The sequence below is a fragment of the Pecten maximus genome, chromosome 11 (genome assembly GCF_902652985.1).
Source record: "Pecten maximus chromosome 11, xPecMax1.1, whole genome shotgun sequence".
In the NCBI taxonomy this organism is placed as follows: Eukaryota; Metazoa; Mollusca; class Bivalvia; order Pectinida; family Pectinidae; genus Pecten; species Pecten maximus.
The window spans coordinates 17,130,365-17,150,862 of record NC_047025.1 but is presented as its reverse complement, the minus strand read 5'-3'; the positions used below and the strand labels follow the sequence as shown (position 1 = coordinate 17,150,862).

General features: G+C 36.7%; 1 protein-coding gene and 1 long non-coding RNA gene across 4 annotated transcripts in view; one reads left to right on the top strand and one right to left on the bottom strand.

The window, feature by feature from the left end:
- The window catches only part of LOC117337141 (kinesin-like protein KIFC3), a 76,497-nt gene extending 59,524 nt beyond the window's left edge, over positions 1–16,973 (bottom strand). For 2 of the 3 annotated variants that reach the window (XM_033897967.1, XM_033897970.1), the window contains exons 1-2: positions 16,862–16,973; positions 747–949 (exon numbers count right to left, since the gene is read on the bottom strand). In XM_033897967.1, coding sequence (XP_033753858.1) covers positions 747–773 — 27 coding nt within the window. In that variant the 5' untranslated portion in view covers positions 774–949; positions 16,862–16,973. Of the gene's footprint in view, positions 1–746; positions 950–7,357; positions 7,718–16,861 lie in introns of those variants that run through there. The other variant, XM_033897968.1, reaches the window with a different exon arrangement.
- LOC117337142 lies at positions 15,471–16,368 on the top strand. The gene is made up of 2 exons (XR_004534763.1): positions 15,471–16,007; positions 16,317–16,368. It is a non-coding gene; the product is annotated as an uncharacterized LOC117337142 (long non-coding RNA).
- Positions 16,974–20,498: the final 3,525 nt, after the last annotated feature.

The window sequence follows — 20,498 nt, the reverse complement described above, 5'->3', positions numbered from 1 at the left end:
TGCATGATTTTAAATAGAATGTTGAACATGACCAGATCAACCCAATGACATGTCGGAGTATAGCAATATAATATCTAGTAATATGTGTCCATACTGACCACCACATAGAACCACTATCTGAGATAAGTTCCCAACAAAGGAATATGTCCATAATAAACCCAAACGGTCACCATCAACAAAATAAGTACTAGCTGTCAATGATTGTGCAGCTCTTCGACAGCAGCCATTGCAAAATCCTTAAACTAAATTTCAGAAAACTTATAATTTAGATATATTATTTATGAACAGTAGATATTCATATGTAGTTGAATACAATTATAAAAGTAATCCCATCAAATTTAAATTTGATGTCCAATAATTAAATCTAAAATTCCAAATGTTAACAATGCTCCATTGTCATTTTATCATACGTATACATAGCTAGACCTATAGTTCTTCAGTATACTCATTTCTGTCCCTTGGGTATAAATCCATAAACATTGGACAAGCTGCTCTATTCTAATACGTATGTACATATAATTTTAGGATTGCATGGTTCAAGATCAGACAATATAATAAATGTATATTGTAACTTGACAAATTATGTACTTATCACAAAGGTAACTGATCAATGAATATTTTATTTTCAAATGTTCCTTGAAAAATATATATCATATTTATGTAGAATTTTAATATGCAAAATGTCTCCTTTGTTAGAAAGGAAAGTTTTCGTTGATTACATTTAACATTGAAAATAATATACGTACCTTAATCTTTGAGGGTGATGAGAACATTTTCAGATCTATTGATGCCCAATAATGGTAGGGGTACAATTATCGACTGGAATGTTAATCTGGATAAATTCACTAGACCACCTGAATGAGACGTGCTTATAGATCTGTGACATGCAACCATGGTTTAGTTACGTGTGTACAGGAAATGTCTCCTCTGTTTAAATCCGGATTCACATCTGAAAATAAAAAAAGTAAATTTATGTGTGTACTTTAAACTGACAAGAGGCAGGTACACTGTGTGTTAGGTATATACAAATGTATTATAATTACAGTGTTGAATATATGTTTGTTTTGATACTTGTAATGCAATATATACCCCCACACACTTCTAGGATTTTCTTATCAAAAACTGCATCAAAACATCTTTATGAAATCAGTCAAATGCAGTGATGATTTAAAGCTGTAAATAAAACATGTAATATATACATGTGAATACAAATTAATTTTGATGAAATACATGAAAGGAAAACCAATTGCAACCATCCATGAACTTTATCTTATTTTTTGTTCCTTCTGAGGCAATCTTGAAAGAGTAAACAGGTTTAATTTGGAGTTGCTACAAAAATGCAATGTCCTGATTTGTTGACTTCACCTGTATCAGCATCTGTTACTTTGTCCTTACAACACGAACAGTGTACTGTATTTAAATGATCATTTAACAAGGGATCCCAGGGGGATCTCGGTGCCCATCGACATCAAATGACCTTTCCTTCGATCTCTATAAGACTGATCTTTTCTCTTCTTCCTCTTAATCTTTAGAAAACAAAAAACCCTGAGAAGTATTATCATACTTCAGCTAATACAAGAGGAATCTAAACGAAATTCAATAAATAATCCATGAACTCCAAATGGAACATGCACAACTAAGGACCAAGAGGAACCTACAGGTAAAATTTGAGAAAAATCCATATAGATCTTTCTGTGAAACAGTAATAACAAACTTCAACACCTATAAACTGTCAAAATTATAAATAACAAGAATTGTGTAAGGATGGTCAGACATTGGACGAAGAGCGATTTGATCTGCGGATGGTGGCCATGCACATGGGCTCAAAAATGTAAAATAACTGGTATATATTCAAGTGGATGTTAGCACAGTCAGAAATATTCTAATGTTTTTTCCACTTGTTTAAAGAAACAATCGATGATAGACTGATATAAAACTCAATAAAATCTCAGAATAATTTAGGTAGATCATCAGACACCTGGAAACTTTTGTGAGTCACTGATGTTTAAAACAATGATATGAAGGTCACACGGGGTAGTAAGAATGATTAACAATAAACAAAGATCCTCCCCTACCAAGAATTGAGTATTAAACATCAGACAAAGTTGACAGTTGATGATTCCAACATAGACAAGAGTCATGAATGATTAATAATACAATAACTTAAATAAGACAATGTTGAGAGCCTTTTTTACTGTGTATTTATATCTTAATAAGCACAAGGCTTCCTCACCTTGACACTTTACCCTAATTGCTCTAGATGGCATGCAACGGGCCTCCCACATGTTGTTCAGTGAGGTAGTCACCAACTACTACAAGGACACCCCACTTCAAAATGACCCTGGCCATTCAAGGGGAGATAAACCCAGCAAACAAATTAAACAAACCTTGAACTAAAATTGCACAATTAGATCTACCACTACAATGACTATCCGACTTACCTGGGTATACCAAGTTTGGCTGTGGCGATTCGACAAAAGATTTATTATCAAATTTACACTGCAACCAAATTGTCATCAACTTGATGTTGTGCCATTTCATAAACTTGTGAAGGACATTGCATAATGAAAATGTGTAAATGTACATGTGTATATAAAGAATACGGTAAACCTCCAATTAATTCGAACACGCGGATAGTTCGAACACACATTTTTTCCTAGAAAAACAATAACTTTTTAGCTAGTAATAGTTGGAACTCTGGCTGTTTATAACTGTCACCATTTCGGATAGTTCGAACTTGTCAAATAGGGAACGTAAAGTAAGATTTTTTTCGGCAAACTCCATTGAAAGCACGCGACGACTCGGCCCCGATGATCGGCCCAGAAAAAATGCCAAGATTTAAATTTGATCAGCAAGCACATCTAGGTTATTAGATTGTATGCGTGATCATTAGAATGCGTCTGTGATTTAATATATGCCACATATTTTAGCGTTAATTCAGTTTTTTTACATTGCAAAATACACCACGCACGAGACAGCTGCTTGCAAATTTAGGCCCCGACAATGTATAAATAACATGCGATATTTGTATTCGCGCTGTATGGCAAACTAAGTAATCGTCCGTGTATTTTCACATATAACTAGTGTTAACTTAGCATTATGATTGTATTAATTGTGACTGGAGATCTCTTAAGTATTGCCAATCAAGATATAACCTGAAAACCTGCGACCTCACGCTAGGTAAGCAGGCCACGCGAGGTGTCGCTTACGGTAAAGTTGAAAGGATCGGCTGCCCGATCGTGCTGAGTGCATGAAAAGCATTCATATTCAGTCAAAACAATCCACAGGTGTCCCAATAAGCAATAAATAATTTTGCAGGTATCAACTATGTTTGGTAGATAATACGACTGGGCATATTTAAAAACAGACATGTTGATGTTCTGACCTAATTTTACCAACATATATCGCATATTTTTACAGTTAGTACTTTCGTAAACGCAACAGGTTATGTAGACTAGTACTGCTTTTGATGTATTTAAGAGACCATTTATTACAATAATATAGCGATAGTTTCTGATTCAGATAAAAAATATAATCATGCAAAGATTATACTGTACAAATGTTGGTGAACTTTTGTGTCACAAATGAAACGTGTACTGTACTGTTTTGGGGCCTACTGTAGCTAAGCATTAACCAAGTGGCTTCGCGCAATAACCATAATTATCGCAAAATGAAGAACGTTTAATGATCAATTAACATTGAATTAAATAAAATACTATGATTTTACTTACTTATAAATGTGCCATTGTTCAGGCCGCCATTGTTACGTATCAGATTTATGATGGATGTGTTTGTGTCTAATGATTTTACTCTGCCGAGATTTTCGCCGATATTGACTCGAATAGTTTGAACTCGCGCTTATTTTCTGAAGCATAATTTCGAATAATTTGAACAGGTTCGTCAATATTTATTTAATTTTGTTCGAACTAACCGGAGGTTTACCATACTTTTATTTTGTTTGAATTGACACAATTTAACACAGAAAAGTTCCCATAAAGTGTTGATATTGATCATTTAGAGATGGGACTACATACAGGTTTGTATTGTCATCCACCTGTCACCTTATTATATTTAATGCATGTAACTTGACAAAGTGATCAATGTTGTCCTCTATCTGTATAGTATATTCTGACAGGTCTCACCTGTGGAGATTTAGATACAGGTAATAATTATGACTGTGTATATCCCCACCCTGTGGGAGGTGTAATCAAACACTTTATCATAAGTGATGTGACTTATTGTCACAGCTCTAAATCACTTGACACCTAATATCACCCCTCCACCCAATAATTCAATCGAAATTGGTTTATAAACTCCTGTGTACCCGCTACCTGATTTGGCCCAGAACTCGAACATCATGCTATCTTAATACATAATATATTAATTATTTACAATATTTGCTTTGGCCAAAAATTTACTATCCCTGTCAAAATGTATCTGTCTTACATAAAAAAAATTTTAATACATGTAGGATAATTTTCACTATTTCAGTTATCCTTTATATGTGATGAATAGAATCTCGCACACAGCTCACTTTATGTTATATCAAATTTACAGAGCTTGTTAATAAACTCAGCATGACATGACAGACATCCATGGTCCTGATCTCGTTTAATAAGGGCAGTTTGATATTTTTACAAAATTTACAGCGTTAACCCTCTAAACTGAATCCTGTATATAATACTGGTATGAGAAACTTGTCATTGTGTATGTACCGTATTGTAGACCCGATCCTACCCTATAACTTATCAACAATTATATTACATGTGTGAGTTCTATTTCCTAATTTCACAGCGACGACCCTGTCCATACATTAATATATATAAACCCTGTCTATTGAGGAATGTTTTCAGACAACAGATATTGTAGTACAGTTTGTAGAGGATTACAGTAGGCTGACCGTTTACATTAACTCACAATATACCTGTATAAACTAACAGTTGGAATTTATTGGGGAACAAACACAGAGAGTAACGGGTCTTTAAAGGATTTTTGAATGATTGGATTTTCTAAGTGGACATTAAACAAACCTGACAGAGTAGACACACTGTGTCTGTAAGTCTGGTATTGGTTAACATGAGTTTAAAGACACCAAGTCATGAATTATTGAATTTTAAAACACCTTCTTAGCATAAAATGTATCATATACTGATTTATCGGAACTGTCACCGTACATCAACATACCATAAGAATATATAGCCAAAATATCTATTATTAATGATCAACAAGTTTAAACAGATATACAAACATGTTTCGTGAATGTAACTGTTATATAATGTATTCATGTTTGTGTATACCAAACAATCAAACGTCTTCCCCTCTTTACAGTTTTTTTAAATTTGGAACTAATGATCATGAAAATTGTTCAAGTGATGTTTTAATGGCGATGAATACAGGTCTCCCATACCTCCCACTTAACATTTTCTCCACATAATCACATCAAAAGGACACGTTAAACAGAAGGCTGTCTACTTGAAAATCAAAAGTAAATAACTTTAAAATGTCTTGTCTTCAGAGGTAAAGTTTGATATATACATAAAATATACTGAGTGGGGATCTGTTGTTACTTCCAACAGAACTTATACATACATTATATGACACTTTATAGTCACAAGACAAATACCAGAACTCCCACCTTGATCTTAAGGTTAATACTTATTTAATGTGTATTGTTTAACTTAATCTTTATAAGAAATGCATACCTGTAGCAATTTATTCTACTAAAACTACCCGAGGTATTATTATATATAAAAATATGTGGTTTTTCTATGAACGTGTAGTAGTAAGACCATAGACTATTTTAATGAATTTATGAAGTCCTTTACAAACACCATGATTCCACATGCACTCTGTATATGGTGGTAATTATGAAATATTTCTTGTAACTCTTCACAAGGTCATTATATAGGTCCCTTGTACATGTTAATCACAGCTCCTCATGGTCATTATAGGTCCCTTGTGTTATTACAGCCCCTCAAGGTGATTATAGGTCCATTGTGTGATCACAGCCCCTCAAGGTCATTACAGGTCCATTGTGTGATCACAGCCCCTCAAGGTCATTATAGGTCCCTTGTGTGATCACAGCCCCTCAAGGTCATTATAGGTTCCTTGTGTGATCACAGCCCCTCAAGGTCATTACAGGTCCATTGTGTTATCACAGCCCCTCAAGGTCATTATAGGTTCCTTGTGTGATCACAGCCCCTCAAGGTCATTACAGGTCCATTGTGTGATCACAGCCCCCTCAAAGTCATTATAGGTCCCTTGTGTGATCACAGCTCCCCAAGGTCATTATATGTGTAATCAAAGCCCTCAAAGTTATCAATCATGGGTATCTTTGGAGATCACTTGTGATTTCACAGCTTCCTCAAGGTTCCGATGTCCACTGCCAGGTCACAACCCCTCAATGTCATCACATGTCCACTGCCAGGTCACAACCCCTCAATGTCATCACATGTCTACTGCCAGTCACAACCCCTCAAGGGCATCACATGTCTACTGCCAGGTCACAACCCCTCAAGGTCATCACATGTCTACTGCCAGGTCACAACCCCTCAATGTCATCACATGTCCACTGCCAGGTCACAACCCCTCAAGGTCATCACATGTCCACTGCCAGGTCACAACCCCTCAAGGTCATCACATATCCATTGTGATATCAAGTATAGAGTTCCCTCAAGGTCATCAATGTCTACTGCTAAGTCAAAACCCCTCAAGGTAATTAAATGTCCATTGTGATATCAATTATCAAGTATAGAGCTCCCCCAAGGTCATCAATGTCTACTACAAGGTCAAAGCCACTCAATGTCATCACATGTCCATTGTAATGTGATATCACTTCTCCTACAAGGTCAGTCAAGTGGCCACTGAAAAGACAGAGCTCCTCAAGGTCATCATGATCACAAAGCTTAAGCCATATATATCATGTAAAAATAGTGATGTACCTTATGACTATTTCACTGCCAATATAATCACCAATTTTTTTCACCAAAAAGAACTTGGTTGAAGCAGAGATATACCTGTAAATTGATTTCAATGATACCATCTTTAATTTGCATGAAATAAACATAAATTTCAATATGCAAAGTCATGTTTTACCCGTAGGAACATTAATTTACATACCTATCATCTAAAGCATGTATCAAAGATCACCAGTCCACCGGTCTATCTTGTTTAACACTAGTTTGCTATCCATCATATCTTCTGTATTAATTTTGTTTTCAGACTAGCTCTATATATAGCTATTAAAAAAAGATTCATATATATTATATTCACTCAATAATATGTCCAAATTAAATATGAACAGTTTTAAACACCTGGCCAGCTGTTTAACAATTTTTAAACTTGACAGTATATTTACCTTATATTTACCTGTTTGCACAGGTAAAACTTATGGGCGATGAACTCCTATGAAATCCATTACATAAATCCATACCTATCCCAGAAACTGACCAACACTTCAAATAATCACAATTTCAGCATTTGTGTCAAAACAAGACACATCTTCCTTCCTTTGATTCACATGTGACTAGATATTTACCAGTGTTAAATCACAGCACTAGCCCTTGTTAGATTGTAAATCTAGGCAGTTAAATCTGAACGTACACTCCTCCACAGTACATATGGTGTATACACTGGCACAAACCAGACACAAACACTTAGATATAGCTTCCAATCTTTCTATTTCACACACAATTACCAAATATTGGTAAGTCACACTGTCCATTAAAAGTCTTTCACCTTTGATTTTATTGTCCAGTGGCGATAATTTTATTCCGGTCTGATCTACAGATTTTTATTATCGACAATCCTGAGTCCTAAACTCCCATAATCTTAATCTCCTTTACAGAGATTCAGATAAGCCATTCATATCAATATTTGTTTTGCTATGTTATTATAAACTTTCTCGTTATAAACTTAGAATGCATTTCAATACACAATATGCAGTTTCAATGAACATGTGTAGGGAATGGAACAGAAATGTTCACACTTCCTGAAATTCTTGTCACTGGTGATTAAAACACAAGAGGTGTATTGAAGTCAATTATCACATATCCCAACATTTTACAAACAACTGTAAGTCTCCAATTAAAATTTTCCAGAGCAATTCACCTGCTCTGCCTTTCATACTAGGCACACCTGTTTATGAGATTAAAGTAATATGACTACCCAGCAAGTCCGCACACTCACCCAGAAACATTTAAATTGTCTATTGGACTACCTGTGAAGTGTTAATATAGGTTTTGTGTTCATTCAAACTTTCAAAGGATGTAAATAACATTACTGTAATTGTGCTTTTATAAAGATACAATCATTTTGATTTCATTTATTGGTTTGGAAAGGTGAATACAATGTATCTGAATAATATTAGGTGTTTTCTATGTACTGGATTTAGGGTGGGGTATTGAAAATGACCTTGTCAGAAAATAATACAGTACTTCTTTGTTTTGCATATTACCCTGAACTAAGAATTCAATAAGCTTATTCAAATGTAAACAGTGAACACTCTTAACTGCATGAAGCCAAACCTTTTAATTTCTGATTCATAATCTGTGTTAGTTTGGACTTAATATTGTTCTTCAGATAATGAAGCTAATAAGATAATATTTATATGTGTTAAAAACATAATTTTTTTTATGGACGTAGAATTCACAGGCATACTGTGTATCACTGAAATTCAAAGTAAACTTATATAATTAAAATCTTAATAAAGTGTATTTTTTATCAAATACATCAATGATCAAAAGTACTTTTCGAGTCTGGAAGACATCTGCTATATAACATCATTTGGAGATGAATTTTCATTATTCAATATTTCTATGACCTAAGAATTAACAATATGTTGGCAACATACAATGTATTATAACTTTTGTATTTTTGAAGTATGATACATAGCATGTTATAAGCTACAGGTATATATATAAGCATGAAAGAAAGAATCAAAATAAAACAGAAAATGGTCTTAAAATGCAGAATAAACATAATATTACAAACCTTGAGAACGCAGATACTCCTTATGGTGCTGGTTAATATCCTAGAGGTAAAGCTGCTATCTCCTGTATTAACTAATTAGTATGTCAAGTAATTAAATTACAATATCTATAGTTTCAAAGAAACAAGATGTAACTTCAGTTTTGGTCCCGTTCAGAAAGATTTAAGTCTCTTATGGAACATTTAGAATTAACATTTCTAGCTGCCCAGCGACCTAATACAGGTGATTTTATTACTTCAAAAAATCAATGTACACAACCAGAACTGAAAACACCACAACCTGGGAACTGCTATGAGGAGTGTCAACATTTTACTCCAATTTACCTGGAGAACTGGAGGCAGGTAGTGTCAAGGAGCTGTGTAATCAACTTATGTACATAATTAACACAGCCTGGGTACCAACTGGAGGGAATGTCATTTACAACAATAGACAGTCTGAGTTTTGATTGGAGATAATGTCATGTATCACCACAAACACAGTCTGGGTACTGATCAGAGGGAATGTCATGTTCCACCACAAACACAGTCTGGGTACTGATAAGAGGGAATGTCATGTACCACCACAAACACAGTCTGGGTACTGATCAGAGGGAATGTCATGTACCACCACAAACACAGTCTGGGTACTGATAAGAGGGAATGTCATGTTCCACCACAAACACAGTCTTGGTACTGATCATGTACCACCACAAACACAGTCTTGGTACTGATCATGTACCACCACAAACACAGTCTTGGTACTGATCATGTACCACCACAAACACAGTCTGGGTACTGATAAGAGGGAATGTCATGTTCCACCACAAACACAGTCTTGGTACTGATCATGTACCACCACAAACACAGTCTTGGTACTGATCATGTACCACCACAAACACAGTCTGGGTACTGATCAGAGGGAATGTCATGTACCACCACAAACACAGTCTGGGTACTGATCAGAGGGAATGTTATGTACCACCACAAACACAGTCTGGGTACTGATCAGAGGGAATGTCATGTACCACCACAAACACAGTCTGGGTACTGATCAGAGGGAATGTCATGTAACACAACAAACACAGTCTTGGTACTGATCATGTACCACCACAAACACAGTCTGGGTACTGATAAGAGGGAATGTCATGTAACACCACAAACACAGTCTGGGTACTGATCAGAGGGAATGCCATGTACCACCACAAACACAGTCTGGGTACTGATCATGTACCACCACAAACACAGTCTGGGTACTGATCAGAGGGAATGTCATGTACCACCACAAACACAGTCTGGGCACTGATCAGAGGGAATGTCATGTACCACCACAAACACAGTCTGGGTACTGATCAGAGGGAATGTTATGTATGTACAACACAACAAACACAGTCTGGGTACTGATCAGATATAATGTTATGTACCACCACAAACATAGTCTGGGTACTGATCAGAGGGAATGCCATGTAACACAACAAACACAGTCTGGGTACTGATCAGAGGGAATGTCATGTACCACCACACACACAGTCTGGGTACTGATCAGAGGGAATGCCATGTAACACAACAAACACAGTCTTGGTACTGATCATGTACCACCACAAACACAGTCTGGGTACTGATCAGAGGGAATGTCATGTACCACCACAAACACAGTCTGGGTACTGATCAGAGGGAATGCCATGTAACACAACAAACACAGTCTGGGTACTGATCAGAGGGAATGTCATGTACCACCACACACACAGTCTGGGTACTGATCAGAGGGAATGCCATGTAACACAACAAACACAGTCTTGGTACTGATCATGTACCACCACAAACACAGTCTGGGTACTGATAAGAGGGAATGTCATGTAACACCACAAACACAGTCTGGGTACTGATCAGAGGGAATGCCATGTACCACCACAAACACAGTCTGGGTACTGATCATGTACCACCACAAACACAGTCTGGGTACTGATCAGAGGGAATGTCATGTACCACCACAAACACAGTCTGGTTACTGATCAGAGGGAATGTCATGTACCACCACAAACACAGTCTGGGTACTGATCAGAGGGAATGTTATGTATATGTACACCACCACAAACACAGTCTGGGTACTGATCAGATATAATGTTATGTACCACCACAAACATAGTCTGGGTACTGATCAGAGGGAATGTCATGTACCACCACAAACACAGTCTGGGCACTGATCAGAGGGAATGTCATGTACCACCACAAACACAGTCTGGGCACTGATCAGAGGGAATGTCTTGTACCACCACAAACACAGTCTTGGTACTGATCATGTACCACCACAAACACAGTCTGGGTACTCATCAGAGGGAATGTCCTGTACCACCACAAACACAGTCTGGGTACTGATCAGAGGGAATGTCATGTACCACCACAAACACAGTCTGGCCACTGATCAGAGGGAATGTCATGTACCACCACAAACACAGTCTGGGCACTGATCAGAGGGATGTACTAAATCAGTCTATCTGATTCATGTGAAAAGTCTTACAACATGATCGATACAGTGCCAATGTATCCTCTCCTCAGTTGTGACTCTCATTTGTGTGTGCAATACAATAGTATGAAAACATGGTTAGTACAATGTACCACCTCCCATGGTGTGGCCAGTCATCTAAAATAATAAAGCACCTTAACAAGCCTACCAGGTCTGAAACTCAATAAATTTTCACCTGATGATGAAATTGTCGGCAGATCAAACAACTTCACCAGCAATACACAGGAACTTCGCAAAAAGCATTGATATTTTACGGCAGCCACATATAGGCGATCAATGTAGAAACAATGGATTTGTGTAGATACTTGGTGGAAATAAACTACAGACTACTTCAGTGGTTGGTGCCTACTTTGGCACACAAACATCAGATAATCATGAAATATAATGAATCTGCTATGGATGATTTAGCATTGATACTAATCACATTTGAATTATTTTATTTTACTTAATCAACAAGTTGAATTTATTTTCGATTTTTCACAATTATGTTAGATCTAAAACAAATATACAATATAGTTTGACCTCTATATACAAATTACAATATGGTTTGACCTCTATATACAATCATCTTTTTCTGCTTTCTAAAACCTTGGTCTTTATAGACAGGTTTGCTACACATAAAATTACATAAAGCTATTCACATTAGAAACTGTAAACTATACTAACTAATTTAATTTTACCATGAGGAAAGGTTGTTGAGAAAAACAAACAGAACAGCATATTTTGAACAGTCTACAAATGTTTGCAATCTGTGTAAGATTCTAGATTTGTGAACTTTCAAAACATTGACATATGTATGAAAGATAACTTTGGTCAGCATATGGACAGAATAGAATGCTATTGAGGCCTAAACAGGAGTTTCTGGTTTTGATAAAAAAAAATCTCATTTACAGGGTTTTCCCTGTCATTTTGTTTAAGGGAGTCCTAGGGACTCCTCCTCAACTTTAAAATTGGGAGTCCCAGCAGAAATTCAGGAGTCCCATTCTTAAACTTTGTGAAATCGTGTACTGTTATCGTTATAGCCACCAAAGAAACTTCCGATGGCTCTCTGCATTGTTACAAATTAAACTTTGTCTAGCTACATCATAGTTGTTTGACGCTTCGATTTGCCAAACCTAAGACTTTAACCATTTCAAACTCGCGGAAGACTCAGATTTTTTTTGGGAGTCCTTCGTGATTTTTTTGCGACTAAGACGCAGAAAACCTGCGTCCGGGAAAACCCTGCATTTATGTGTGTGTAAGTCAGGTATAATGATTATATCAGATTTATTTTTACACATACTTATAATACATGTAGGGGTGAGCTCCAGCATAATTACAGACTGCTAGAATCTTACATGGGCCTGTTCCGTGGACAGGGATATCCCGAGTCAGCATGCATGAGGGCCAAACTCACTCCTGTGTAAGAAGTGACTGGTCAGCACATGCATTACATTGTATAATTAAGCTGCTTTATGTATAAGTTTATCAATTTGGGAACTCAATAATTCAAAAGTTGAAAAAGCCTCACTTTCGTTAAATATTTTAAAGTTTGAGGCCATAGAACAGCAGGATCAACTGGAACAATGCTTGTTTACTATATGTGCACTTTGTGGGTGACCAGCTATAACCTGGCACATTTTTTTTACATAATGTCAAGTTGCGCCATTGGAAGACAACAGCAGGAAACTGGGAAATCAGGGTAGAGATTTATAATTATCAGAGGATGAAACTTCCAGTAAAGGTTGACTCAACACCACTTCACCAGACATTATGTTGCGGTTCTAAGACAGAAATGAGAAGGTGAACAAGTAGAAGTGACAAAAACACCAGCAGCTAGTGGTGTCAATAGCAGGGATAGAGGACATGGTGTTTTCCTATAGAGGTCTGGTGTAGGGAATTCTCTGGTCAATCAGTCTGGTGACTGACCACTATTAGCAGGTAATGTGACAGATGATGACAGGTTGCACGTAAAATGCCACAGTAACAACAAGCGGTAGCGAGATATGACTGGTCCCTGGTTAGGCCCAATCAACCCAAAGAGTCAAGTATAAGATTCGGGAATGAAAAATCGCCACAGAAATAACCTACCCATGGATAAATACAAACCAAGGATAGGTTATCTCTCCGCAATCCAATGCATATACCGGGGTATTATAATCACATCATACATGGTCACCTCTTGCTACGTGTTAGCTGAGGGTCAAGGGTTTGTTCCCTCGTGGAGGCACACTTCTTGTTATCCTGTTATCACAGTACAATAAAAATGCAATATCAATATGAATTGAACATATATACACTGAGATGGGTTTTTTTTCTTAATTTTTTTTGAATGGGATATTTAACTCATATTTTTATCTGCTGAGAAAAAAGTTTTCCAATTAAACATCAGACCTAGGCTTGAAAATAGGCTGTCATATCCTCCCCTGTGAGTGCAGATACATTAGATGTAGATCAGGAGGCATGCTGGGCTAGCTGTAACCAGGAAACAACAGAGCAATGTGATGAAAATATGGATAACTCGATTCCCCTTTTGATACAAAACATTTTAATTTAGTTTTTTTTTTTTTGCAAAAAATCTTCAAATTTATATATTTTAGTGAAATAAAAATGTCCCCTAATTTTTTTTAACCAGTAATACAGGAGAGGAAAAATGCAAGGACGAGACCCCGACCTCCAAACTCTAGGTAGACTCTCTGACCATTTGAGTGGGCCACCAGCGTTCAGCCCAGTCAAGAACAGTACTAGTAGTACTCCCTAGGCCTTAATTATTTAGGCCTCCTTCAATAAAGTCAAAAACCCCGAAGACAGACAAGAGATAATACACAAGATACCAACTCCAATAACTGACATTCAGTCTAATACAGTTTTGTTACACATTACGGAAAATTGTCTACTTTTTTTTTTTTTTAAAGCCACATACTCCCAAACAACCTAAAATTCTAGTTGCACAATGTATTAATGGCAATCCAAGAAGCTCATTCATGCTCTCCTAACATTAAAATAACCACTGGCCTGGACACTTGACCGGGGGAGTCCTTGAGACATCAGTGTATAAAAATAACTCGCCGCATTTATATTTTGGCGAGATTTGTCACGGAGCCGAGAAAGAGGCTATAACAACATGCGCTGCATATAAACTACACACAGGGCCGTTGTTTACATATCGAGCAGTGATCACCATTGCCTGTTTTAACGTGGCGGCCCACCACCCTTATATATGGCATATAGTGAGCAAATGATTAAAATGCATATTTATTTAGAACTAAATCAAACAACATAATTAAATCTCTATTCTTAATGTCATAATTGATGATGTTTCTCGAAACGTCGCACCGCGAGGCTGCATTACATCCACAAAAGTACATGTTCAGAAAAAATTGTCAAAAATTTTTTCCTCCACCCATCATTTTGAAATTGTGGTGATCCCTGTCGAGCATACGTGAACTATGCCTAATAATGCTTCCATTTAAACATATTAACAGAATATTCGCATAATAACTGAACAAAATAAACATAGTTTACATCTAAATACTTAATTTTGAAATATAGCAATATACATACAACAAAACATCGATAAAATTTTAGATCGGTGAAGTTGACAATGTTTAAAAGCTAACCAGCAATCCAATAGACGTTCGGCAAAATCGGAATTCGAGTCTATTCCCTTTTCTTTTCTCGCTAATTAGTTCCAACAAATCATTTCCTTTCCTAAGGAAATACTCGGGCTTTGCTGATTCCACTCACGTTTGCATCTATTTTTGGCAGAATCTGTCTGCGTTTTCCTAGGTCCACACTTTTGGCGTTCTGCCATTATGTATGGACTGTAAAACCAGCCGTTGCATTGTGGGACTAATTTTCAGAGAAACTTGGTCCGGCAGCCACAGTTATTATTTTTGGGAATTCCCTGTATACTTTCATAAATTCACTTGTTCTTTCAGTTTCTGATCCACGATAGTCTGTTAGGTATGTATCAAGTCCGAAAACTGTAAAAAGCTCAAAATGTAAACATTGATATATGTTTCTTCGTGAGTATGTGGCTTTAAATTATAAGCTCTCTTCAAAAAGCCCTATATATTATAGCTGATTTCGAGGAATTGAATGAATTGGTAAATGTGGCACCCTGTTAATTTTGGTTATTTTAACTGAATCACTTTTATAACTGCTCGTTGTGTTGTATTTGTGCTGTTCGTATCCCACGTCGTGTTTGTGGCTGTTAGGTAAATGTTCTGTACTCGTCGTGTGATTGTCACGCAGGGTGTATCCTATGCTGTGTTACAGGTAGCTGTCAGTTATGTGCTTTGTATGTGTGTTTCGTGAATGTCCGGAGAGTATGTTCATGTGATGTATGTTTGTAATAAACTGGTTTGACCACTGACGGACAGGACAGGGCAGGACATGCGCAATGCGTTTCTTCTTCTTTCTTTCTATCCCTTTTTGGCGCTCTTTCCCCAGTTCCACTCTGTACATTGGTCGGAGAAGACGCTCTATGCCAACTTTCCATACATTTTGTAAATACGTCCTGGGCACCACATGCCAAGTAAGTAGTGAAATTGGTATTATTAATTATTATTATTTATTTATTCATTATCTACTGTGTTACATGTGATCGGTACTTCCACCGACGTTTATAATTCTAAATTAAGTTAACTTGTATCGAATCAGGTATCTGTCTATATTTTAAAAGCATATCCTAATAGTTTTAACTCCGAATACGTTACCTGAATGTGGTCTAATCTGAGTATGTGTAATTTTAACTGTTTTCAAATTACGCGCTGTTGTTGTAAAGTTGGGCGCGTTAGTTTCGAATGTATATGTATATTGACAGAAGCTATTTGCTTGATTGCAGGGACTTTTCTACCTGTACTTATCAATATGTGCAAGTAAACATGTGAACAGAAGCTCATGCCGTTTATTATCTATTGCCAAGGCCCCTCCAAACTGAAAATCCGACTTTGTTATATAAAGATCTCATTATTTTTCTTTTTTGAAACAACGCAAATGGTAGCACAAAGATCACTATCATCATTTTTCATGACAATCGGTGAATTATTTCGAGACCGTGTTTTAGCCTAACCCCTCTAGTTTAGGGGTAGCCTATTGCATAACTTCTATATATAGACTGCATGTTTAATTTCGGCTCCTATAATTATAATAACGGACAAACAAACAAAAATAAAAGAAAATGCATAAGCCATCAATATGCTCTTTGAACTGTAAAGTCATCACGAGTTTATTAAATCTGAGATAATGTGAGCTTTCGAATATTTTGAGCAAACGTGCAAAACATCTTATCTGAAACCTGCGATGAGAGCAAATACGAATATCCGACATCAGGGTTTTGTTGACACGTTGAAATAAATCATGGTATATATATATAACATGAGTACTTACGTAGTAGACAACCGTCTGTAATTTCGGGGCGATGACAAAGCAGCAATCTTGATTTCCCTATCGAACTTCAAGGCATCTTCCCTCTCTTGTCTGTTTCAAAATTTCCCGAACTTGAGTAGATTGTGCCTGACGTCATCAACTTTTGTGTAATATGAAATATTGTCTTTGGAAACGGAAAGTATACTGAACTTGCTTTCCAAAATATTAATTTAACCATATGTAGTCAATATAACATATACAGACTTTAACCTGGTAAAACGTTAGTCCTTATTATCATACAGATGTAATTATAACATGAACATTGAGTTTTAGTGCACCAGAAACTGCGGAGTAAGGGAGACAACTCGTATTGAAATTGGATCTACTACATGAATACTGAGTGTACGTCCCTGGTAACAATTATTTAACCTAAAGTGTAAATGTGTATATCATTACTTTAGCATGTTTAGTTAAAAAATAAAAATACACACACACGATGTTACATATCACGTCGGAATAGTAGTGTATTGGACGTCACAGCCAATATGTTTAATGTGACGTCGACGTCGTCTTGTTATATTTACGTCTCTCCCTTCTTCATCTTGGTAAACCCCGATTGCGAATAAATTAGCTTATACGCTGTGAAAAAAAGGCTCAGCGGATTGATAAGCACGGGAATCGGTAGGGTAACATAATTATGACGTCGTCTATTTGTGACGTTACCGGAACGTCAACTAGACGGCGCCATTTTTAAAGGACTGATCGAGCAACGCAATATTGGCGTTTTCTCCAGTTACCCGGTAATCTCTGCTCAAAAAGCTAACGTCAAGTGGTCATTTAAGGACGGCCTCCCATGTGTTCAAGATGCATGTGTGTAGTATATGTGTGTGTTTTGGGAAGTTGCATTATATTAGCGTTTGTCTCCTGAGAGCGCGAATCTGATGTCGATTTTATAGCGCTACCCCACTGAAACATACTGTAACGGTTTTCGCCCCTGGCTAAACCCTTTTACATGTAGAGCACGATTGTTGTTTAGATTTGCTTGACAAGCCCCCAGGAAATTATATGGTATTTCCAAACCTCTATCCTAAACTATACCAGATCCAGCAATCAAAGAAAACTATAAAGCGCAAGATAAGTTTACGCACACCTTTATGGTTACCGTTTATTAAAGAGAATAAAACAATACAAGTAGTCATACAATATTCTCCAAACTCTCTCTATTATTGACTCTCTCAATAGATAGTAGCAGTATTTACAGTAATAGATAATAATAGATGTACAATGAAAGTTATAGAGCTGTGTCCTGAACTCCAGACATTGGAACTATCCAATTAATTAGAGAACTGGACAAGTCTATTTACCCTTACATATATACATGGTCAGTATACCAACAATAGCCAAAGATAAACCAAGTGCCAATGGAAATATAATATGGATTTCAATATATTCCCCAATATGAATTCAACAAAACTATAAGCTTATAGAGCTATATCATGAACTCCAGAATATTGGAACTATCCAATACATGTATAGAGATCTTGACAAGTCTATTTATCCCTAAATTACTAATAATAGTAAAGATGGACCAATCCTTATAGTGAAATGTACTGTAAAATACAGACAACAGCAAATTAATGAACTATAGCAAGATCTAGAAATGCTCTAACCACTAGAGTAAGTCTCCATTTTAGTACTGGCATACTTGGTAAACACCAAAAGTACGCTAATAAAATATGGTTAAAATCCACACCAATAATGATAAATATTTGTTAAAAACCCCGGTCCTTCCCATAAGATCATACGAGTTGCTTCCCTTTAACAATACTATGACATACTGACAGACTACGGCATTTGGAACAATCCAAAAAAGTGTAGCTGACAGCAGCTTGACGAAATTACAGCTTACCCCAATCAAATCCTATCGGCAACTAACTTTCCCATCTCCCCATCGAAATCCTTACACAAAAGAACGCTAACATCAACGGGGCAACGCACGTGCCCAACGGGACAACCCTGTCCAATACCGCGGACTCCGAGGAGTAAACAGTGTTGTGTCCGTGGATCTAACGTAGTACCCGTTAAGCTAACAAAACATGGGAATTTGAATTGACACTTTGTATAGTTAAACATGTTGAAATTCCTATTATAAAAGCCTACTTTATTACTAAATAATCAAATAATAAATAAATACTAAGATAAACATTATAGCTTTCACTCCACGGATACTTCCAATCTACCCACGAACATCCATCAACCCCACGGAAAGCACCCAACGACCCCAACATTCCAATACATATCGGAACAAAACGTAACAGTGAACACGATTACAAGAGTTCACGAGGTCATACAAAATGGCGGTTTCCAGGCTCAGTCGCATTCAAGCTCTCAGACATAAAATCACACTTCTCCCTCTCTCAAGACGACTCTTACACCGGACTAATGATTAACACACAGGATAAAGGTATATACTATTGGATTAACACAATGTCAATTGTCTAAAGGAACTTTAACATTGGTTATTTAGAATAATGGACATGGTGTTTTGAACACTGCAGACGGAAATAACGCACACGTGTTTACAATAATCAGCTGATAATGCCAAACTCTACAATGAAGTTTACAACAATATACGGTGGAATTGTCTAAATATAAGACTGAATACAAAACAAATGTGGCTAAATAGCACATTTTTACAATACTACCAAAGATACCAAACAGGACACACCAACCGGTCACATTATACTGACAACGGGCGAACCAGTCGTCCAACTCCCAAAATGCAGAGCGTTAAGCAGGACTGGCAACTACCCTTTTAAGGACAAAACAGCAGTATAATATCATTAACATCATCGACGAGTCATCCAATGACAAAACAGCTGTGTGATTTTCACTATCAGACAACGCAAGACGCGTCTGGTTTAAACTTCCAAGGACAGACACATTCCTTTTTCCTTCTCTAGGAGTTCCATTGTCTGGAATAGGGGAGTTTAAATCGTTGAATTAACTTTCGAGTGCAACAATGTTTTTTATAACAAATATAAACATGTATTACACTTGTGAGTACGTAGGATTTGTATGGTTTGGTTTCTATATACCTTGAACGCATCCTCCTCGAAAGTCATTATGTCATCCTCTTCGATATTGATATACAGAAATGCCTGTGACATTGGATGATTATTTCCACAATAGAGTCACAGAATAATGCTGTTCTCAGCTGTTGGTAACGTTTCAGTTATCAGTATGCCTGTTGCTACAGATTTAACTATTGTTCAAAATCAGAGAGGATCTAGTAAGAAACTAGAGAAGTTTTTTTTGAAGTTCATAAGCTCATCCGAGAGGTCTAAACGATGTCATTTTCTCGGCTGACACCTGCTTTTTTCCAAGGATCTTCCCTTCAGAATCCAGAGCAAATTAAAAGTGAAAAGATAGATAGACATACAAGCGCCCTCGGCGACAAACTGATGATTGATAATAATGGAAAGTTAAGGAAAGTACGAATGGATACAATTTCTAGTCGAAGTCTAAAAAAATATCCATTTGTCACCGACCCCTGTCTTGTCGTGACCAACCGATTGGCCATGGGTAGGCATAATACCTGCCCATGTTAGAGACGAAAGTGAAGCGTTCAGGGCAAGGTCATATGTCAAATGTTCCA